Genomic DNA, 23,832 nt, shown 5'->3' with positions numbered 1-23,832 from the left:
ATAGGGCTTGCTCTGCTGGTTCTGCTGTCTTCATCCAGAATTTCCCGTACAAAAATGTCTGTTGAAGTATAGTCTCCCAGCTATTTTTCTGTTTGCTGTTTTCTTAGCTTTCTGGGACTCGGTACTGTTGGTGTAACCAAGGCCTGGAGGTCTGGGTGGTTCAGGTTTCCTGCAACCATGTTTCTGTACAACTTAACCTTGCAGAGAGCCACTGGCATCAGCTTTGCCATTCATGGAAACTTTTCTGGTAAGTTCTCTCGTTACCATCTTTTGAAATTTTAAGCGAATTATTATGTATCTTGCTTAGTCTCTTGTGCTTGAAATGTTTTCCATTTATGTCAAAACAGTTTTTGGTAAATGTAAACAATTCAAATTATGAGATGAAGTGTTAAGTTCTGGTGCATTATCTGTTGCCTATTTCAGATGCATTTCCTAGCTCACACTGTGTAATGATTCTTGTCAGGGCACACTTTTCTTGGCTGCTTACTTAGTGCCAAGTCGTGTGCTTATTGCTGTAAGACATTCTGAGATGTGTAAGACCTGATCCTTGATCTTGAATTTGACATCAGGTTGGGTAAAAAGAATGTCTGAGGGTGTTTATCTGGTTTTCAGAGAGTAATTTAAATAAAGGGAAGGTTGGACCTTGGTTTGGTGCCTGAAGAGATAGAACTTTTGTATGAGAGAAAAGGGAAAATGCAGTTTAGGTAGGGAGTGCTGCCTGCATAGAAACAGATCATTTGCTTATGTTTACCATGTGGGGGATATTTTTGTAAAGGTGGATTGAGGCTAGGTTTGAATTGTGTGAAATTTCAAATACTGGATTAGGAAATACAAATACAAAGTTACTGAAAGTGAGGTACTAATGTTTATAAAATAAAAACGTTTTCTTGCCATTTGCAGATTTAACATTTTTGAGTCAATCCAAGTAATGCAGGAGGTTCATGATTGTGTAGAGTAAGACATAATTTTGTTGAGGTTTAAATCTGAATACTTAATGTAGTACTGAGAGGCAGCGTAACTGACCACACAGCATTCATATTTCATGTTGTTATTTTCTCTGATCCTCATTATGGCTCTTTCTGTGGGTTTGAGGCTTCATTTGGGTAATTTAGTTATTCTTTGCTGCATTTGATTAAGGAAATATGTATATGGGAATTTGGAGATTTGTGAGTGACTTCACCATGTAACGCAATGAATCTTAGCTGGAGTTTGGATAGAATTTTTGAAAGCACATTTTTGCTTTTTGTTTGTTTGTTTTGTTTTTGTTTTCGTTTTTTCCTTGAAACAGAGTCCTGCTCTGGCACCCAGGCTGGAGTGCAGTGGTGTGATCTTGGCTCACTGCAACCTCCGCCTCCTGGGTTCAAGCGATTCTCCTGCCTCAGCCTCCCGAGTAGCTGAGATTACATGCGTGTGCCACCATGCCCGGCTAATTTTTCATATTTTTAGTAGAGACCAGGTTTCACCATGTTGGCCAGGCTGATCTCGAATTCCTGACCTCGTGATCCACCCACCTTGGCCTCCTAAAGTGCTGGGATTACAGGCATGAGCTACTGTGCCCTGCTGAAAGCACATTTTTAATACTAATTTTATCTTTCAAATTCCTTTTCCAATTCAGTCTTCCTTTTTATCTAAAATGATGGAGTTTTCTTTTCTTTTCTTTTCTTTTTTTTTTTTTTGAGACGTAGTCTTGCTCTGTCGCCCAGGCTGGAGTACAGTAGTGCTACCTCGGCTCACTGCAACCTCTGTCTCCCAGGTTCAAGCGATTCTCCTGTGTCAGCCTCTCGAGTAGCTGGGATTATAGGCACGTGCCACCACACCTGGCTAATTTTTGCATTTTTAGTAGAGATGGGATCCCCCCATGTTGGCCAGGCTGGTTTCAAACTCCTGACCTCAAGTGATCTGCCTGCCTCAGCCTCCCAAAGTGCTAGGATTACAGGTGTGAGCCACTGTGCCTGGCCTTTTTTTTTTTTCTTTTTAGAGAAGAGATCTTGCTGCATTTCCCAGGATGGAGTGCAATGGCAGGATTATAACCCACTACATTGTCTGAACTCCTGGGTTCAAACTATCCTCCCACTGTAGCCTTCCAAGTAGCTGGGACCAGAGGCACATGCCACCACACCTGACTAATTTTTTTTTGAGACAGAGTTTTGCTCTGTTGCCCAGGCCGGAGTGCAGTGGCACAGTCTTGGCTCACAGCAACCTCTACCTCCTGGGTTCAAGCGATTCTCCTGCCTTAGCCTCCCGAGTAGCTGGGATTACAGGCATGTGCCACCACGCCTGGCTAATTTTTGTATTTTTAGTAGAGACGGGGTTTCACCATGGTGGCCAGCCTGGGTTCTGGTTGTTTATGATCTTTATTTTTTGGTAATCTAGGAACCAAACAACAAGAAATTGTTGTTTCCCGTGGGAAGATCTTGGAGCTGCTTCGCCCAGACCCCAACACTGGCAAAGTACATACCCTACTCACTGTGGAAGTATTTGGTGTTATCCGGTCACTCATGGCCTTTAGGCTGACAGGTGGCACCAAAGACTACATTGTAGTTGGCAGTGACTCTGGTCGAATTGTTATCTTGGAATACCAGCCATCTAAGAATATGTTTGAAAAGATTCACCAAGAAACCTTTGGCAAGAGTGGATGCCGTCGCATTGTCCCTGGCCAGTTCTTAGCTGTGGATCCCAAAGGGCGAGCCGTTATGATTAGTAAGTGATTTACTCTACTTGCTGTATATGCTTAGTTTAGGATAACAATACTGTGCTCTTGGTGGTGTGCTAGTGCCAGTTAATTACTTATGTGGGTTTGGCATCATGTTTGGATTTACTCTAGGTTTAAAGTTGCATTTCCTTTTTAAAAGAGTTGCATTTTCTTTTAAAACAATGGGAAAAATCTTAACACACCTTTCTACTTCCCGTCTAGTTGGAAATGGGTGTTTTTCAATTTCTTTTTCTTTGGCAAAAAGACTACAATGAAATGGTCTTATGTTATTAGACAGTGAATATAGTTGCCTTCATCAGCCTGAAGTGATGATTCACATTCGTGTCTCTTCTCTGATAAATTCTTGAAGAAAATTTTGTGTCTGATCAGGCCTCTAGAGGGCAGTCATAAATCGTTAGATCTAGTTCAGAGAATAAAGCTAATGATAATTTTATGAATTACTGTTTTTCAGTATCCTTAAATCTAGGACTCATTAAAAAATTTTGACGAGTTAGTGGGATATTTAAGACCCGTATTAGGAAGAAGGGGGCCACAATGATGCCATTGTCTTTTTTTAAAAAAATATTTATTTATTTTTAAGAGATAGGGGTCTCAGCCGGGCACGGTGGCTATTTATCTTTAAAAGAGATGGGGGGTCTCAGCCAGGTGCGGTGGCTCACGCCTGTAATCCCAGCACTTTGGGAGGCCGAGGCGGGAGGATCACTTGAGGTCAGAAGTTTGAGACCAGCCTGGCCAACATGGTGAAACCCTGCCTGTACTGAAAATACAAAAATTAGCTGGGTGTGGTGGCGCATGCCTGTAATCCCAGCTACTTAGGAGGCTGAGGCGAAGGTTGCAGTGAGCCGAGATAGTGCTACTGCACTCCAGCCTGGACGACAGAGTGAGACTGCATCTCAAAAATAAGTAAATAAATAGAGAGAGAGATGGGGATCTCACTATGCTGCCCAGGATGGTCTTGAATTCTGGGCTCAAGCAATCCTTCTGCTTTGACCTCCCAAAGTGCTGGGATTACAGGCTTGAGCCACTGTGCCCAGCTCCACTATTGTCTATTCTTTTTTTTTTTTTTTTTTTAAATGAGACAGAGTTTTGCTCTTGTTGCCCAGGCTGGAGTGCAGTGGTGCGATCTCAGCTCACTGCAACCTCTGCGTCTCAGGTTCAAGCGATTCTCCTGCCCCAGCCTCCCAAGTAGCTGGGATTAGAGGCATGCACTACCATGCCTAGCTAATTTTTTGTATTTAGTAGAGACAAAGTTTTACCATGTTAGTCAGGCTGGCCTTGAACTCCTGACCTCAGGTGATCCACCCACGCAGCCTCCCAAAGTGCTATTCTGATGATAGAAAACAGAATCCTGAGTTTTTATACTTGTAGAGTTACTGCTGTTAATAATGATTAAAAGAAAAGCATGATGTGACTCAGCTGTTCTGTAAGTCTCTCTTCTCATTATCTGGGAATCTTGTATGTTTTATCTCCTTCAACTACAGGTGCCATTGAGAAACAGAAATTGGTGTATATTTTGAACAGAGATGCTGCAGCCCGACTTACCATTTCATCTCCCCTGGAAGCCCACAAAGCAAACACTTTAGTGTATCATGTAGTTGGAGTAGATGTTGGATTTGAAAATCCCATGTTTGCTTGTCTGGAAATGGATTATGAGGTAATGGGGACCCTGTCTCTTTGTGTTTCTTTCAGTCACCTCAGTGTTTTTTTTTGTTTGTTTGTTTGTTTTTTTTTAAGATTGTTTTCCGGCTGGGCGTAGTGGCTCACGCCTGTAATCCCAGCACTTTGGGAGAACAAGGCTGGCGGATCACGAGGTCAGGAGATCGAGACCATTCTGGCTAACACAGTGAAACCCCGTCTCTACTAAAAATACAAAAAGAAATTAGCCGGGTGTTGTGGCGGGCGCCTGTAGTCCAGCTACTCGGGAGGCTGAGGCAGGAGAATGGCGTGAACCTGGGAGGCGGAGCTTGCAGTGAGCCGAGATCTCGCCACTGCACTCCAGCCTGGGCGACAGAGCGAGACTCCATCTCAAAAAAAAAAGATTGTTTCCTTCCTTGTGCATATCTTTTTTTTTTTTTTGAGACAGTCTTGCTCTGTTGCCCAGGCTGGGGTTGCAGTGGCGCAATCTCAGCTCTCTGCAACCTCTGCCTCCCGGGTTCAAGCAATTCTGCCTCAGCCTCCTGAGTAGCTGGGACTACAGGTGCTGCCACCACGCCCAGCTAATTTTTGTATTTTTAGTAGAGATGGGGTTTCATTATGTTGGCCAGGCTGGTCTCCTGACCCCAGGTGATTGGCCCACCTCAGCCTCCCAGAGTGCTGGGATTATAGGCCTGAGCCACCTCATCCAGCTCCTTTTACATATCTTAATTCTGACCTGCTAGCAGATCTTCATATTCCAAATGCCTTACTGAAATTCTTTGGGATGCTTCAGAGGTTAACCAACTATTTAATAGTCTTTCTCTGTTTTAAGTAATCTCCCTATGGAAACAAGATATTTATTGGGAAAAGCTTCATGAAAAAGGTGAAGCTATGTTTAAGGTATTTTTTCACAGAGCATACTATTGTTTGCCTTGAATGGAAGGCAGTATCCTCTAGTAGAGAGATCCTTGGATCCAGAATTTGGAGATTGCAGTTCTCGTTCTAGCTCTGCCATTATCTTATAGCATAAACTTTGTCAAACTGTTTGGCGTCAGCCAGGTGTGGTGGCATGTGCCTGTAGTCCTAGCTGCTTGGGAGCCTGAGGCCCAGCAATTCTAGGCTGCAGTGAGATAAGATTGTACCACTGCGGTCGTGTACAGTGGCTCACGCCTGTAATCCAATCACTGGGAGGCCGAGGCGGGTGGATCACCTGAGGTCAGGAGTTCGAGACCAGCCTGACCAACATGGAGAAACCGCGTCTCTACTAAAAATACAAAATTAGCCAGGCGTGGTGTCACATGCTTGTAATCCCAGCAACTCTGGTGGCTGAGGCAGGAGAATCACTTGAACCTGGGAGGTGGAGGTTGTGGTGAGCTGAGATCATGCCATTGCACTCCAGCCCGGGCAACGAGTGAAACTCCATCTCACAAAAAAAAGATTATACCACTGTGCACTGTAGCCTGGGTGACAGAGTGAGAACCTGTCTCTCAAAAAAAAAAAAAAAAGACATTTGTGGACTTCTGTTTCCTCATTTGTAAATTGGAGTCCTGATGTCCTTTCCAGATCTTCGATTTTATGCTGCTGATTAGTTTTTATGCCACTGTTCTCTGTAGGAAGCAGACAATGATCCAACAGGGGAAGCAGCAGCTAATACCCAGCAGACACTTACTTTCTATGAGCTAGACCTTGGTTTAAATCATGTGGTCCGAAAATACAGTGAACCTTTGGAGGAACACGGCAACTTCCTTATTACAGGTACTTTTCTTTCAGAGCTGCTTTGTAGCTTTTTACTTGGTTCATTTTATGCCCAAACCTAACAGGTTTTACTTAAAGGGTTTGGGAATTAATCCATTTGTTGTGAACCTGAATAGCTTGTTTATCTTTTGGACAGGTTAGAAGTTCATGTGGTGGAGTGATTTTAAAAAGTGTTGGGGATAAAGAGTGTCTAGCTCCTTAATAACTCATATTCTACTGAGGGCAGGGAAGAATATGACTGAAGGGAGCAGTCAGCTTGGAATATTGATTACTGTTAGCTGCTGTGACAGTTTGGCTGTAGTCAGTCTTTCCCCCTCATTCAAACCTAGCTCTTTGAAAAGCCAAACAAAATGGACATACCCAACAAGATAAAACTTGTGAATTTGAAAACTTAAACAAAATAGAAATATTTTTGAAGACGATTGCCAGATTGATCCAAAAATAAAATAAGAACCTCAATAGACTGTTAGAGAAATTGAAGCAGTAGTCCAAAGTCACTCTCCCAAAAGATTGAGGTCCAGGATTTTCAGGAAAGCTTTTATTTTCTTGTTGAGGGACATACATGTATTCCGTTTTAAAACAAGTTTCTTGGCTGGGCATGGTGGCTCACACCTATAACCCTAGCAGTTTAGGAGGCTGAGGCGGGAGGATCACTTGATCTCAGGAGTCTGAGACCATCCTGGGAGACAAGGTGAGATCTTGTCTCAGTGAAAAAGTAAATATTAAAAAAGTAAAACAAATTTCTCCAGAGTAGAAAAAGAGTAAATGCTACTGTGCCACTCTCTGAGTCTAGTATGACTACAGTGTCAAAACTAGGGATGGACAGTAACAAAAAAAATTTGCAGGCTAGTTCATATGGTTGTAGATAGGAAAGCTAACATTCCAGCAAAACAGATTCAGTGTTTTAAATGCACATAGCTAAGTAACGTTTTTGGAGGACCTAAAAGATGGAAAATATTTTCACGATTGGAAATTAGTTCACCATTGGAAAATCCACATTACTAATTCATTATATTAAAAGACTAAAGGAGTACAGCTACATTTGTGGTCATCTGCATTTCAGCAGGCTTGGGGAAAACTGATCTAGTTCTATTTTGAGTCATTTGCACTTGATGTCTAAAATAAGATGTTGTTTGGGGAAGATACTGGAGAATAAAAATAAAGGACAGCACTTAACCTTTGTTAATACGTTCAGCAGATGAATTTTTGATCACACATCTCATTACTTGTAACATATTACCATACCTTTCATTTACAAGGGCTTTTTCATTCTTTCAACACATTTTTATTGAGCCTTTGCAGTCAGTATGTGCTAAGTCAATCTCCTGGATCTTGGGACTTCAGTGGTGAAAAATTAGATGTGGTGCCGCCTTTGTGCAAGATTGAGTCTGGTGGTGAATACAGATAAATAACCAAAACAATTACCAGAAACTGTTCCAAATGCCATGATAGCACAGAGAAGAGGTTCCTTAAACAGGGAAAGGAAAGGAATGTGTTACAGAAAGCTTGCTGGAGTCTCTAAGCTGAGACCTGAGGGCTAGTTAGGAGTTAGCTAGGTGCATTTGGAGTGGGAGAGGAAGTTTCAGTTGTAGGCAAAGGGAACAGCATTTACAAAAGCTTAAATACAAGAAATAACATGGTTCATTCAAATAATTAAAAGCTCATTATGATTTAATTATTAAGGGACTGGGGTAGGAGTAGGGGTGGGGTGAAAGCTACTGAAGGATTCTAAGTAGGGAAATAATCTGAGAGATTGACAACCTTAGAAAGATAAATTGCTTACATTTTGGCTAATGAAATGGAGGATATTAAGACTGTAAGGCAGGAGACTGATGAGGATATTGAGATACTGGTATCTGCTAAGGAGGTAGAATCAATTGGGCTTTGGGAGAGAGACAGAATCGAAGGATTATACTCAGGTGTCTGGTTTGGTCTGTTAGTTGATGGTAGTATTCTCTAAGGTGGAGAATCTAGGAGGTGGAGCAGGGTTGGGAAGGAACTTGAGTTTGTGTATGAACACACTGTTACTTTATTTATTTTTATTTTATTTATTTATATTTTTGAGACAGAATCTCACACTGTTGCCCAGGCTAGAGCGCAGGGGCACGATCTTGGCTCACTGCAACCTCCACCTCCTGGGTTTAAGCAATTCTCCTGCCTCAGCCTCCTGAGTAGCTGGGATTACAGGCGACCACCACCATGCCTGGCTAATTTTTGTAGTTTTAGTAGAGACGGGATTTCACCATGTTGGCCGGGCTGGTCTCGAACTCCTGACCTCAGGTGATCTGCCTTGGTCTCCCAAAGTGCTGGGATTACAGGCATGAGCCACCATGCCCGGCCTGAACACACTGTATTTTAAAAATACCAGTGGAAGGTCCATGTCCAGTAGGTGATTTGATGTATTATAGGTCTGAAGATGAGAACTGCATTTGGGCTTGGAGGTAAACATTTGGACACGTTGTCCAGGCTGGGATCAAACCTTCCATGTAAACATAAACTATGCTTCATCCTTATCTACCATGAACATAAGGGAGGAGAAACACTTGAAATGTTTCTTAGCATCAGGCACATTACCATCATCAAGTTGTGCTGAAAGAGAGGAGGAGTTGAAAGCTGAAGAAATTCATGTCTGAGTCAAAGTTACTGCTAAGTTTTATTTCCTCTCACAGTTCCAGGAGGGTCAGATGGTCCAAGTGGAGTACTGATCTGCTCTGAAAACTATATTACTTACAAGAACTTTGGTGACCAGCCAGATATCCGCTGTCCAATACCCAGGAGGCGGGTAAGATCTTTGATATAAGAAGAGAGATATTTGTGTTTAATTTTTGTGATTACTGTGTAGTCTCTTAGTTTGTTACCAAGTTAGTTTTTTTGTAAATTAAAAAAAAAATTCAGTGACCCTGGGGCAGGGACGTAAATGTTGTTTTTAATAAAGCTGGTGAAATATTTTAGTAAAAGCCAAACAAATTCTTTTAGAAAGGGAATTAAAACTAATTTCTGGCCGGGCGCGGTGGCTCACGCTTGTAATCCCAGCACTTTGGGAGGCCGAGGAGGGCGGATCACGAGGTCAGGAGATCGAGACCACAGTGAAACCCCGTCTCTACTAAAAATACAAAAACTTAGCCGGGCGTGGTGGCGGGCGCCTGTAGTCCCAGCTACTCGGAGAGGCTGAGGCAGGAGAATGGCGTGAACCCGGGAGGCGGAGCTTGCAGTGAGCCGAGATCACGCCACTGCACTCCAGCCTGGGCGACAGAGCGAGACTCCGTCTCAAAAAAAAAAAAAAAAAAACTAATTTCTATTTCAGAAGAACCTATGGACAATTATTAATTTGAAATTCCCGAACGTTTCTAGTTTGGAGAAACCAGGCATATTTGTTAGAGATAGATTGCCTTTTATTCTGTTTGGTTTGTTTTTTTTTTCCAACATTTTTATTTTGAAAATTCCAACACACAGAAAGTTTAAAAACAATGAACAATGAATTCCCACATGCCTATCATTTAGATTAATCAGTTATTAATATTTTGCTACATTTTTTTCTTTCTCATGATATATCCATATACTTTCTAGGCTAAGCAATTTGAAAAGAAGTTACAGGCATTATGATGCCTCACTCCAATAATCTTCTAAGATAATGGCTCCCGAGAACAAGGACATTTTCCTACATAGCCAGATTGCCAATATCATACCCAAGAAATTGTAACATTTTGTGTAGTATAGTTACCTTATGTATAGTTCATATTCATATTTCTCTCATTATCTCAAAAAGTTCCTTTGTAATTGGCCTTTAGTCTCCCTTAGTTTAGGATATTCCCCTCTCACCTTTTTTGGTTTTTTTGAGATGGAGTCTTGCTCTGTTGCCTGTGCTGGAGTGCAGTGTTGTGATCTTGGCTCACTGAAACCTCCGCCTCCCGGGTTCAAGTGATTTTCCCACCTCAGCCTTCCAAGTAGCCAGGATTACAGGCATTCACTGCCACACCTGGCTAATTTTTTTTTTTGTATTTTTATTTTTTGTATTTTATTTATTTGTTTGTTTATTTATTTATTTATTTGAGACAGAGTCTTGCTCTGTCACCCAGGCTGGAGTATTGTGGCGCGATCTCGGGTCACTGCAAGCTCCGCCTCCCAGGTTCATGCCATTCTCCTGCCTCAGCCTCTCGGGTAGCTGGGACTACAGGTGCCCACCACCACGCCCGACTAATTTTTTTTTTTGTATTTTTAGTAGAGACGGGGTTTCACCGTGCTCTCAATCTCCTGACCTCATGATCTGCCCGCCTCGACCTCCCAAAGTGCTGGAATTACAGGCGTGAGCCACCGCGCCTGGCCTTTTTTGTATTTTTAATAGAGACGGGGTTTGCCATGTTGGCTAGTCTCGTCCCAAACTCCTGACCTCAAGTCATCTGCCTGCCTTGGCCTCCCAAGGTGCTGGGATTACAGGCATGAAGCACCCTGCCAGTCTGGGCTGATTTTCTTTTTCTTTTTCTTTTTTTTTTTTTTTGAGATGGTGTCTTGCTCTGTTGCCCAGGCTGGAGTGCAGTGGCGCGATCTTGGTTTACTGCATCCTTGACCTCCCAGTCTCAAGTGATCCTTCCATCTCAGCCTCCCAAGTAGCTGCGACTACAGGCACCTGCTACCATGCCCAGCTAATTTTTATATTTTTAGTAGAGATGGGGTTTCACCATATTGGCCAGGCTGGTATCGAACTCGTGACCTTGTGATCTGCCTGCTTCGGCCTCCCAAAGTGTTGGGATTACAGGCGTGAGCCACTGCGCCTGGCCAGCTAATTCTCTTATAGTCTGTCCCATAGTTTGTTTCCTCATGGTTATATTGAGTTTAATATTTCTGATATAATTACTACATAGGGAGTGATGTATTGGTGATATATATTCTCTACTATGTCACACATTGTGTGTACATAATGTTGGTTTACCTGATTGAGACGTTAAATTGGTCACTTTAAGGTGGTGCCTGCCCATTGTCTTCATTGTAATGGTATCTTTTGTTTTTTGGTAACTGATAATGGAATTTGATGGTGATCTTTGAGACTAGTGAATATCCCTCTTCCTGAGACTAGTGAATCTCCCTCTTCCCCTGCGTCTTTTTACCAGGTGGTTTTGGTGTGCATTCTTTGAATCATTTACTGCCATCTCTCCCCTCACCGCTGGATTATTTATTTGCTGTTAAGTATTTATCTGTTCTGGGGTTGAACTTTAGGATTTAATTTAATCTAATATGTAGTATGTAAGATTCCATCAATTTTAGAAAACCTTAGAAGAAATTTGGCAAGTTAAATTCTACTTGTTAAGGGATAGGATGTCACTAAGTTGATTAGACATTGAGTACCTAACTGTGCCAGGCACTGTACTTGGCTTTGCAATAACAAAGTCTAAAACTTCTTGCAGAGCTTACTTGCTGGGAGAAATAGAAACTGTTGGAAACGTTAGAAACCGCAAGCCAGGTGCAGTGGTGTGCCTCTGATCCCCAGCTACTTGAGAGGCTGTGGCGGGAGGATCCCTTGAGCCCAGGAGTTAGAGACCAGTCTGGGCAACATAGTGAGACCTTGTCTTGAAAAGAAAAAAAATTCAAAATCATATCTAAGGAGGTGCCTTTTAGGAATCAGGCATTTGATGTAGAACAGGGTAGTTTGGATGGAGCAGCATTTCACAGCCTGAAATGATGACTCTTTAAATTTCATGTCTCTTCTCTGACATTTTTCTTTGGAGACAGTTTTTGCCTTATGGATCTGATTAGGCTGTAGAGTGGAATTGGGACTCTTTTGGTTACCCAGATTTTATTAGATACTTATATTAGAATTTTGAGCTGTGGAGTTCCAGTGCTCTGGCTGGCAGGACACTGTGGATCAAAGCTTGTGCCTTTAGGCTTTTAATGTCATGTGTAATCCCTATTGGTAAAGTGCTGAATTCCAGAACTAAGAAGTACCCATTTCTAAGATGTCGATTGTGTTTTTGACTTTGCTAGAATGACCTGGATGACCCTGAAAGAGGAATGATTTTTGTCTGCTCTGCAACCCATAAGACCAAATCAATGTTCTTCTTTTTGGCTCAAACTGAGCAGGGAGATATCTTTAAGATCACTTTGGAGACAGATGAAGATATGGTAAGTAGACCATGGATGGACCAGTACAGCTACTCCATGAGATGAGATAGGCAAGACAGGTAATACTTTACAAGTTAAAAAAATGGAACTTAGAAAGTAGTTGCCCTTGGAACCGGTATATGAGTATAGATTTTCTCTCGGGTTATCAGATTTTTGGTCTGGTAATCTTACATACAATATAAGAGTGGTAATGCCACTTGTAGTGATTATTTTTAGGTGGTAGTAATTGGTGTGAAGAAGATAAAGGTCTCTGTTTCTACCGAAAACTGGTGATAAACATGATCTGTTACTTGTTTTATCCTATGGATGAGCCCTGTGAATAGTTGGGCAATTTCTTAGATAGCTGTTTGGATCAGGAATTGGCAAACATTTTTTTGTAAAGGCCACATAGTAAATACTTGCAGCTTTTGTGAGCTGCATAGTCTCCGTCTCAATTACTCAACTCTGCCATCATAGTACAAAGACAGCCACAGCCAGTAATGATTGGCATGACTGGCCCATGAGCTGGAGTTTGTTGACCCCTGGTCAGATATGAAATACAGTATTTTATTTGCTCCTCAGCCTGTGCTGTCTTATAATACGGGGCTCACTTCACTTTGTTTGTATACCAGCATGTTTCTTTTCTCACCAGGTTACTGAGATCCGGCTCAAGTATTTTGATACTGTACCCGTTGCTGCTGCCATGTGTGTGCTTAAAACAGGGTTCCTTTTTGTAGCATCAGAATTTGGAAACCAGTGAGTAATCCTTCTGTTACCCTAGTTCACCCTGGTTGGGATAAAAGTTGGCAGCAGAAGCTGGGTGCAGTGGCTCACGCCGATAATCCTAGCGCTTTGGGAGGTCGAGGCGGGCGGATCACCTGAGGTCAGGAGTTGGAGACCAGCCTGGCCAACATGGTGAAACCCCATCTCTACCTAAAATACAAAAATTAGCTGGGCATGGTGGCGGGCACCTGTAATCCCAGCTACTGGGGAGGCTGAGGCAGGAGAATCACTTGAATCCCGGAGGTGGAGATTGCAGTGAGCTGAGATTACGCCACTGCACTCCAGTCTGGGTAACAAGAGCGAAACTCTCTCTCAAAAAAAAAAATAGTTGGCAGTAGGAAGGTGCAGCTTTGAGGCTTAGGGAGCTTTTCACAAGAATGTGTTAGTTCTTTCAAAAGAAAAGTTTGTTCTCTTCCTTTAGATTCTTTATTTTTCTTACCTTCCTTTATTTTAGTGGCTTCAGTCAGTACCTCTGTGGGTATCTCCAGAACTATCTTTAGATTTGATGTCTCTTCTGAGCTTTTTTTTTTTTTGAGACGGAGTCTTGCTCTGTCACCCAGGCTGGAGTGCAGTGGCCCAATCTCGGCTCACTGCAAGCTCCGCCTCCCGGGTTCACGCCATTCTCCTGCCTCAGCCTCTCCGAGTAGCTGGGACTACAGGCGCCTGCCACCGCGCCCGGCTAATTTTTTGTATTTTTAGTAGAGACGGGGTTTCACCATGGTCTCGATCTCCTGACCTCGTGATCCGCCCGCCTCGGCCTCCCAAAGTGCTGGGATTACAAGCGTGAGCCACCGCGCCCGGCCTCTTCTGAGCTTTTTGCTGAATATTTCATCAAATAAATTTTTTTTTTGAAATGGAGTTTTGCCCTTGTTTCCCAGGCTGGAGGGCAGTGGCGTGATCTTGGCTCACCGCAACCTCTGCCTCCCAGGTTCAAGCAATTCTCCTGCCTCAGCCTCCTGAGTTGCTGGCATTGCAGGCATGTGCCACCACGCCCAGCTCATTTTGTACTTTTAGTAGAGACAGAGTTTCTCCATGTTGGTCAGGCTGGTCTCGATCTCCCGGCCTCAGGTGATCGCCTGCCTCGACCTCCCAAAGTGCTTGGATTACAGGCGTGAGCCACTGCCCCCAGCAGTACTTAAGTATTTCAGTACGTATTTATTTGATGAAATGGCCGGGCGCGATGGCTCACGCCTGTAATCCAAGCACTTTGGGAGGTCGAGGCGGGCGGATCACCTGAGGTCGGGAGTTCGAGACCAGCCTGACCAACATGGAGAAACCCTGTCTACTAAAAGTACAAAATGAGCTGGTCTCAAACTCCTGACCTCAAGCGATCCATCCACCTTGGCCTTCCGAAGTGCTGGGACTATAGGCGTGTGCCACCGTGCCCAGCCGAGCCTTCTTAGCTTTTTGGGGTTTTTTTGGTTGTTTGTTTGAGACAGAGTCTTACTCTGTTTCCCGGGGTGCTAGAGTGCAGGGGTGCAATTCGGCTCACTGCATCCTCGACCTCCCAGGCTCAAGGTGATCCTTCCATCTCAGCTTCCCAAGTAGCTGGGACTATTAGCAAGGTGCATGCCTGGCTAATATTTGTATTTCTTGTAGAGTCTCAAACTTCTGGACTTAAGCAGTACAAGCAATCCACCTGCCTCAGTCTCCCAATGTGCTGGGATTACAGGCTTGAGCTACAGCGCCTGGCTGATACTTGTCCCTTTGTGTCTAGCTCATTTTACTTGGCATGATATTTAGAAGATTCATGTTTAAAAAAAAAAAAATAGAAAGAAAGAGATTCATGTTTTGGTAGCCTGTATCAGAACTTCATTCCTTTTTATGGTGGAATAACTCATTGTATGTACATACTGCATTTTGTTTATCCATTCTGCTGATGTACACTTGGATTGTTTCTACCTTTCACTATTGGGAATAATGCTGTGGTAGATATTGCTGTGCTAATACCTATTTGAGTCCCCATTTTTAATTTTTTTGGGTATGTATGTAGGAGTGGAATTACTGGGTCATGGTAATTCTGTGTTTAACTTTTTTTTTTTTTTTTGAGACGGAGTCTCGCTCTGTTGCCCAGGCTGGAGTGCAGTGGCGCGATCTCGGCTCACTGCAAGCTCTGCCTCCCGGGTTCACGCCATTCTCCTGCCTCAGCCTCTCCGAGTAGCTGGGACTACAGGCGCCTGCCACCACGCCCGGCTAATTTTTTGTATTTTTAGTAGAGACAGGGTTTCACTGTGTTAGCCAGGATGGTCTCGATCTCCTGACCTCATGATCTGCCCGCCTCGGTCTCCCAAAGTGCTGGGATTACAAGTGTGAGCCACCGCGCCCGGCCGTGTTTAACTTTTTGAGAACCCACCAAACTTTCTCATAGCAGCCGCACCATTTTACATTCCCAACAGCAGTGTATGAGGGCTCCAGTTTCTCCACATCCTTGCCAACTTGTTTTCCACATTTGTGATTATAGCCATCCTGCTAGGTATGCAGTGGTGGTATGAAGTGGTAGCTCATTGTGGTTTGCCTTTCCCCGGTGATGAGCGATGCTGAGCATCTTTTTGTGTTTATTGGCCATTTGTGTATCTCTGGAGAAATGTCTGTTCAAATCCCATTGCCCATTTTTTAAGAGCTGTCTTTTTATTTTTGAGTTCTCTGTGTATTCTGGGTACTAGACCCTTGTCAGAAATATGATTTGCAAATATTTTCTCTCATTTTGTGGGTTGTCATCTTACTTTCTTCCTTTGATGCACAAAAGTTTTAAATTTTGATGAAGTCCAGTTTATCTGTATTTTCTTTGTTGCTTGTGCTGTAAATAAAACACTCACTGCACTTCCCAGATCTTTTCCCTGAATTGTTTTGAAACAAATCCTAGCTGTCGTACTTAGTGATAACACCTAAAAATAATAACAATAGTATCTTAATATAATCAAATAGCTTGTGCTTTATGTTGATGCCAGACATTATCGTCAGGCAGAGAACTCGTTACTGAAAGTTTCTCTTCTGTGCTTCTTCCCAGTTACTTATATCAAATTGCACATCTTGGAGATGATGATGAAGAACCTGAGTTTTCATCAGCCATGCCTCTGGAAGAAGGAGACACATTCTTTTTTCAGCCAAGACCACTTAAAAACCTTGTGCTGGTTGATGAGTTGGACAGCCTCTCTCCCATTCTGTTTTGCCAGGTTGGTGAGCCTTTCCAGTCCCTTCCACAATAGATCTAAAGTTAAACTGAGGTCTAGTCTAAGAAATAGCTTTATTAGTATTTCCATGAACTCGCCAGTGTGTAAAGCAGTTAGAGGTAGAAGTTTGAGCACAAAAAACTATCAATAAGTCCTTGGGCTTTTTTTCCCATAATGATGAAACTCACGTTTAATGTAAAAATTCATATCATATTCCTGTACAGCTTGCGGGGGAGGAAAAAATCAGACCATACAAGAAGTGAAAAGTAAAAGTCCTCCCCATAATCTTACCCGTCTGCTCCATTGAGCCATATTGCTTATATTAACAACTTCTTGTGACTGCTTCTAGGTGTTTTCTCTGCATTTACAATCATGTATATGTTTATGTGTTCTATCTTTTTCTTTTTAAAATAAGTGGATTAATATATTCCACAGTATTCTGTGGTTGACCTCTTGTCATATAACGGTCTACATATAGCTGTATTTATTTAATTTTACCACAGTTCCTCTTTAAAATAGTTCTGAGACATTGGGATCAGTTGGTAACAGGAAGTTTTGAATCACATTCTCAAGGAGGAACCTGAAGTGGCTCAGAATGGAGAGTGTGTCTCTCATTGCTGGTGCTTGGTTGTGACAGCCAGGAATTTGATCATGCTGCTGCATCCTCAATTGCCAGGGTTTGAGTGACCATTAGGGACCACCTGTGTAGTCACACTTCTGATGGGAGAGGAGTTTGTTCACTGGGTACTGGGGAAACAAATGAGCATTCAGACAGGTTTAATTAAACCCGTCTGAAATTAATTGCTTTGTTCTTCCTTTCTGAGAAACGATTAGTCTTGAGGGCAACAGAAAATAAGTGTGACTAATTTCTTTTTTTTTCTTTCTTTTTTTTTTTTTGAGTTGGAGTCTCGCTCTGTTGCCTTGGCTGGAGTGCAGTGGCATGATCTCGGCTCACTGGAAGCTCCGCCTCCCAGGTTCACGCCATTCTCCTGCCTCAGCCTCCCTAGTAGCTGGGACTACAAGCGCCCGCCACCACGCCCAGCTAATTTTTTGTGTTTTTAGTAGAGACGGGGTTTTGCTGTTAACCAGCCAGGATGGTCTCGATATTCTGACCTCATGATCTGCCCGCCTTGGTCTCCCAAAGTGCTGGGATTATAGGTGTGAGCCACCGCGCCCGGCCAAGTGTGACTAATTTCTAATTTGTTTATTAGTGATTTTTTCACCTTCATTGGAATTTGAATAAATAATGTGTGTAAATAGTTTATTCATCAAGAATAAAATTAGCCAGGCATGGTGGCTCATGCTTGTAATCCCAGCACTTTGGGAGGCCGAGGTGGGCAGATCACCTGAGGTTGGGAGTTTGAGACCAGCCTGACCAACATGGAGAAACCCCGTCTCTACTAAAAAAAATACAAAATTAGCCAGGCGTGGTGGCGCATGCCTGTAATCCCAGCTACTTGGGAGGCGGAGGCAAGAGAATCGCTTCAACTCGGGAGGCAGAGGTTGCAGTGAGCCGAGATTGCGCCATTGTACTCCAGCCTGGGTAACGAGTGAAAGTCCGTCTCAAAAAAAAAAAAAAAAAGGCCAGGCGTGGTGGCTCACACCTGTAATCCCAGCACTTTGGGAGGCCGAGGTGGGTAGATGACCTGAGGTCAGGAGTTCGAGACCATCCTGGCCAACACGGTGAAACCCCGTCTGTACTAAAAGTATAAAAACTAGCCAGGCATGATGGTAGGTGCTTGTAATCCCAGCTACTTGGGAGGCTGAGGCAGGAGAATCGCTTGAACCCAGGAGATGGAGGTTGCAGTGAGCTTACACAGTGCCACTGTACTCCAACCTCGGTGACAGAGTGAGACTCTGTCTTAAAAAAAATAAAATAAATAAAATGAGTGGGAAGTTAGTGTGTATAGCAGGGCTTCTTAACATTTCTTTCTGCCATGGATCTTTTTGCTAGCCTAAAGCATCTGGATCCGATCTGAATAATGTTTTACTGTTTTTTTAATTTTTTTTGAGACAAGAGTCTCACTCTGTCACCCAGGCTAGAGTGCAGTGGCACAGTTACGACTCACTGTAGCCTCAGCCTCCTGGGCTGAAGCGATTTTTCCGCCTCGGCCTCATCAGTAGCTGGGACTACAGACACAAGCCACCATACCTAGCTAATGAATGATATTTTTAAATGTATATGAAAATATACATAGAATCAGAATAGCAAAATATTTTTTAAAGTTGTGGAAAACAGATGTGCTTTATTGAGGCTTTATAAATAATAAGATGATACACTTAAAATGGGTGCGTTAATTTTTTTTAGGAGATTGGTGTGATGGTTGTATACCCTCAGTACTCATGTGCATCTGTGTTACAGTAGGCTCCATTGCTCTGCAGAGAAAGTAAAGAATTTTCATTTGAACTGTCCAGTTTGTCAAAACTACAATACGGATCATTCACCTCTTTTCACATATTGATCAACAGATAATTATATTGGAAAGCAGCTGGATGTCTGGGATAGTAGAGAATAAGAGTTGTGTTTGAAAACAGCACTGGAGACATTTTTTCCTCTAACTTTTTCTCTGTGCAGATAGCTGATCTGGCCAATGAAGATACTCCACAGTTGTATGTGGCCTGTGGTAGGGGACCCCGATCATCTCTGAGAGTCCTAAGACATGGACTTGAGGTAAGGTTGCAATTTCTAGATAATCTGCAGGGTTTGGAGGGAAGCACTGACAAAGTAGTTTATGGATTTACTCTGATGTTGTCAAAGACATAGTTAAGGTGTCTGTGAAAAAGTATGTTCTTTCTCCCTGAGTTCCCCGAAGCTTATACCAGATTTTCTTTCTTTTTGTCCCTGAAACAGGGTCTCACTGTGTTGCCCAGGCTGGTGTGCAATGACATGATCTTGGCTCACTGTGGCCTTGACCTCTTGAGCTCAAGTGATTATCCTGCCTCGACAGGTGATCCTCCCCTTTCACCCTCCCAAAGTGTTACGATTACAGGCGTGAGCCACCGCGCTTGGCCAAGAGCCATTGCTCTTGATTCGTTAGTTACTTATTTCTCATTGGATCCTAGTGAGCATATGATGAAAGCTAGTACTTTACACAAAAAACGCATATTTGCGGCTGGGCACGGTGGCTCACGCCTGTAATTCCAGCACTTTAGGAGGCTGAAGTGGCTGGATCACCCAAGGTCAGGAGTTCGAGACCAGCCTGGCCAATAGGGTGAAACCCCTTCTCTACTAAAACTATAAAAATGAGCCGGGAGTGGTGGTGGGTGCCTGTAATCCCAGCTACTCAGGAGACTGAGGCAGGAGAATAGCTTGAACTGGAAGGTGGAGGTTGCAGTGAGCCGAGATCACGCCACTGTACTCCAGCCTGGGCAACAGAGTGAGACTGTCTCCAAAAAAAAATGCACGTGTGCATTAACAGAAAATTTTTGTATAGCGTAAGAGATAAATGGCTCAAGAATCGTCATTTTTTAGTTTCCTGCTACTTCTCTCCCCACTTCAAATCTATAGACACACCTTTGTTATATATAAAAATATTTTCCAAGGCAGGCGGATCATGAAGTCAGGAGATCAAGACCATCTTGGCTAACATGGTGAAACCCTGTCTCTACTAAAAATACAAAAAAAAAAATTAGCCGGGCATGGTGGCGGGCACCTGTAATCCTAGCTACTAAGGAGGCTGAGGCGGGAGAATGACATGAACCCAGGAGGCGGAGCTTACAGTGAGCTGAGATCGTACCACTGCACTCGAGCCTGGGCAACAGAGCGAGACTCCGTCTCAAAAAAAAAAAAATTTTTTTTTTTAAATTTTTGAACGTTGCTTTATTCCTATATGTCTATTTGTTACACCTTGTTGTCTAACTAGATTGTGGTCTCAATTGAGCCAGGGTGACTGACAGTTTTACATTTGGTATAGACTGTAGCATAATTGACAGTTGAATTTTATTGAAGATTAAGTTTTTAGGTCTTCCTTCTAATTATACCAGTAACTAGGAAAAGGGCTAGTCCTTCTCTGAATATACATGAGTTCTTTCTATAAGATGTGGGTTACACACTGTATACAAGTGGCTAGTTTATTGTCTCTAGATCATTTAAAAACGTTTAATAATTTTAATTTTATAATGAGTTTACATTTATAAAAAAATTGCAGATAGTACAGAGAGTTCCTGTATAACCCACACCCAGTTTTCCCCTCTAGATCATTTTGAATTTGGCTTAGATGTTTTGTTTACTCTTATGTTTGAGAACCTATAGGACACGTAGAGAATCATTCACTCTGACTTTAAGGAACATAGAAGTCTAATCAGAAAGACAAAACAGTTAGTGCCCTAAGAGGTGGTGACTGATTTCTTTCTTTTTTTTGGAGACGGAGTCTCGCTCAGTCACCCAGGCTGGAGTGCAATGGTGCATTCTCAGCTCACTGCAACCTCTGCCTCCTGGGTTCAAGCGATTCTCCCGCCTCAGCCTCCCAAGTAGCTGGGATTACAGGCACCCGCCATCATGCCTGGCTAATTTTTATATTTTTGCAGAGACGGGTTTCACCGTGTTGGCCAGCTGGTCTTGAACTCCTGACCTCAGGCGATCCACCCGCCTCGGCCTCCCAAAGTGCTGGGATTACAGGTGTGAGCCACTGGGCCCAGCTGGTGGTGACTGATTTCTATGAGTGCTTATAGAAGGGAGGGGTGACTGCCAGCCAAGGGGATACGGGAATAATTTTGTTAAAGGTTGTAGCATTTGAATTGGTCCACGCGGGATTTGACCTTATGGGAGCTAGGGAAAGAAACGGGATGCTAATTTAGATGGCCTGATTGATTCCCAGTGGTTACTGCTGTTCTGAGGATGATCAAGGCATATTGTACTTGAAGGAGGGGTATGGTTTTGGCTGCAGCAACTGTACCCTCCCAGACATCCTGTGACTTCTGCTTAAGGCTGTCATGGGGATTGCCACTAAGAACCAGCCTGTTTCGTTCTTAGATTCTTCTTTCACTAGGTGGTTTCATCCTTTAAATACAGCATACGTTGTGAACCCTGCCTTTGAGACCTTATTTTTTGATGTGATTGTAAGCAGGTAGCTGAGTTGCATGCTCACTGGATCTATGGCTTCCCTCTTCTCCTGTCAGGTGTCAGAAATGGCTGTTTCTGAGCTGCCCGGTAACCCCAACGCTGTCTGGACAGTGCGTCGACACATTGAAGGTAAGCAGCTCTTTCCCAATAGTCAAAATGAGGGTCTGGGTGCCACTGACATAGAAGGCTTAAAAGGCTGCGTGCATAATACTTCTGTATCATTTCATTTAGCACCATATACCAGAAACTTTCTGGCCCAACACTGTTTTTGAGGCTCTTCCATTCAGGATGCCTTCACCTACCATTTCTTTTTGTGCAGGTGGGAAAGGGGGAACATAGGTTGGCTGTTATATTTTAGTACATAAAGGTTTCAATATCATAGAGCTGTCAAATGTGATATTGACTTTATATTCATAAAGGTACTGGTTTCATCTGTAAGAGGTATGATATGAGGGAAAGTTGTGCTTTTTCATTCTTCTTCAACTATATTGTTTTAAATTGTTTTGAAACCACAGTGAAATTCAAGGTGGTGTTCTAGGAATTAAGAGATTTGGGAAAGCTTGTTAGTCAGTCTTGCTAGTGCTTAAGGAAAGCAGAGTGGAATTGAGTGGAATTAGAATTTTAGTGTGAGTAGGAAAGCGGGGATGGGGAAGGAGAAGGGAGTTTGAGCTCCTGGATATAAATGGTCACCTGATCCTAAAACTTTGAAAGTAATAGGAGAATGCCTAGTAGTTAGTGCAGTAGCAGTGAAGTCTTGTGACAATTGAATTACAGCGTCATAGAAAGAAAGCTCAGTCTCATTTTTCCCTTGATTCACATTGGAGCTACATTTTTCTCTTGTTCTCTCAGGAATGTGGGATGGGTGAGTAACATCATCCTTGCCAGCAGACAGGTTTTTCAAGAAAACAGCTGTAATTCTGCCTGATATTTAGATATTCTGCCTATATGAAACAGATTTAAGGAGTTGGGAAACATGTAGGAGGAAAACAACTTAGAATACTAATTTTGTGGATTTAATTTTCATTGTAGGCATTTGAATCATATCCAAGTTGAGTAGAAAGGGAAAAATGTGAATAGGAAATGGGTAGGCTTATAAGCTGAAAAGATAATTATTAGGCACCTGGTTTTATGTGTAATATCTACATAGAAGTTGGTCCATGTTGGTATTTTACTTTGGCTTGGTGGCTTGTTGATATTATGGCCCTTGAAAGCATTGCCTAGACTGTTTGAATTAGAAACGTGTTTTAACATAACCTATTGTGTTCTTTCTTTTTTCCTTTTAACTTATTAAATAAACTTTTTATTTTAAAACAGATTTAGGGCCGGATGCGGTGGCTCGTGCCTATAATCCCAGCATACTGGGAGGCCGAGGTGGGCGGATCACCTGAGGTCAGAGTTTGAGACCAGTCTGGCCAACATGGTGAAACCCCATCTCTACTAAAAATACAAAAATTAGCTGGGCGTGATGGTGCATGCCTGTAATCCCAGCTACTTAAGGGGCTGAGGCAGGAGAATCAGTTGAACCTGGGAGGTGGAGGTTGCAGTGAGCCCAGATCGCACCACTGCCCTCCAGCCTGGGTGACAGAGCGAGACTCCATCTCAAAAAAAGAAAAATAAAACAGTTTTAGGTTTACAGAAAAGTTAACTCTCACTTTTATGAAGAAGACAGGAAGTTATAGGGGTTGAGTGTGTCAAGACACAGTCTAGGTAATGGGGACAGAATATCCTGGCTTCTGAATCTCAGTCGAATGCCCATTTTGATTAACTGCTGTGAGATTCTCTGGGTCTTGGTGGTTTCTTTCAGGCTAAGTTTAGTTTTTGAGTGCCCACCATGTACTCAGTGATGAAGATAGACTCTTTGCCTCAGAGCACTTGCCATCTAAAAGAAGAATACAAGTATACAAAACTGTTGTTTGTTGTGATGTGGTGAAAGGCACAGGTACATTGCTGGGAGGGGTTAAAGGAGAGGGCATGTGTTTGAAGGTCAGGGCAGGCTCTTTAGAGGGACAGCATTTGCTAACTTAGTGATAGGCAGTTTGTTGCATTATGGAACTTGTAGTTGAACATTTTTCTCCTTTATTAAATGTTAGAAGTCTTGGAAAGGACTATATCCTGGTAAATTTTACTCTTTAGGTACTGTAATTTGAGAGTCACCTATAAATACAAGTCGGGTTCTCTTGGTTCACTCACTTTCTAGATACCCCAAGTTACTATCGAGTGAACATTCCTTCTGCCCGCACATGCTGCAGTCTTCCAGGCAAATACTAACCTTGGCTGGTACTTGGTGATGCATACTACCAATACCAAGCCTTTTTTTCTCTTCCACAGGTGGCTGGTGAAGGTGCTGATCACCACAGGTGTGTACCTACTGCTAGGGTTGATGTGGGGTCTTATAGTTTATCCAAGGAGAGGGACCTGCACAAAATATTGAGGCTGCCCTGATGATGTCTTTCAGAGGGTAACTTTGCAGTCGGATGTCACTGGGCATAATAGTGCTGCACACCGTCTGCCTGTGCATCAGATGGTCTGAGGCAGGAGTCTGCCTCTCTACTTCCTCCCGCAGAATTTGTCATATATGGTTAATTGCCTTTTACTAAGCTAAAAGAGTCTCTAGCTAGAGA

At 43.0% G+C, this 23,832-nt stretch overlaps 1 protein-coding gene and 2 non-coding genes across 3 annotated transcripts in view; all 3 read left to right on the top strand.

Annotated features, from left to right (window-relative positions):
* Nucleotides 1–23,832, top strand: part of SF3B3 (splicing factor 3b subunit 3) — a 50,841-nt gene that overhangs the window by 5,126 nt on the left and 21,883 nt on the right. Inside the window, exons 2-11 of the mRNA XM_032157865.2 lie at nucleotides 108–247; nucleotides 2,374–2,700; nucleotides 4,195–4,367; nucleotides 5,962–6,103; nucleotides 8,773–8,885; nucleotides 12,080–12,217; nucleotides 12,849–12,952; nucleotides 15,987–16,152; nucleotides 18,725–18,820; nucleotides 21,268–21,340. Of these exons, the coding sequence (XP_032013756.1) occupies nucleotides 178–247; nucleotides 2,374–2,700; nucleotides 4,195–4,367; nucleotides 5,962–6,103; nucleotides 8,773–8,885; nucleotides 12,080–12,217; nucleotides 12,849–12,952; nucleotides 15,987–16,152; nucleotides 18,725–18,820; nucleotides 21,268–21,340 (1,402 nt within the window). The 5' untranslated portion in view covers nucleotides 108–177. The remainder of the gene's footprint in view (nucleotides 1–107; nucleotides 248–2,373; nucleotides 2,701–4,194; nucleotides 4,368–5,961; nucleotides 6,104–8,772; nucleotides 8,886–12,079; nucleotides 12,218–12,848; nucleotides 12,953–15,986; nucleotides 16,153–18,724; nucleotides 18,821–21,267; nucleotides 21,341–23,832) is intronic.
* LOC116472094 (small nucleolar RNA SNORD111) lies at nucleotides 3,010–3,086 on the top strand. The gene has a single exon (XR_004249002.1). It is a non-coding gene; the product is annotated as a small nucleolar RNA SNORD111 (small nucleolar RNA).
* On the top strand, nucleotides 11,765–11,855 carry LOC116472093 (small nucleolar RNA SNORD111). The gene has a single exon (XR_004249001.1). It is a non-coding gene; the product is annotated as a small nucleolar RNA SNORD111 (small nucleolar RNA).

The sequence above is a fragment of the Hylobates moloch genome, unplaced genomic scaffold (assembly GCF_009828535.3).
Source record: "Hylobates moloch isolate HMO894 unplaced genomic scaffold, HMol_V3 SCAFFOLD_6, whole genome shotgun sequence".
NCBI lineage: Eukaryota > Metazoa > Chordata > Mammalia > Primates > Hylobatidae > Hylobates > Hylobates moloch.
The sequence above is the reverse complement of the archived record's forward strand: the minus strand, read 5'-3'. Positions and strand labels throughout refer to the sequence as shown.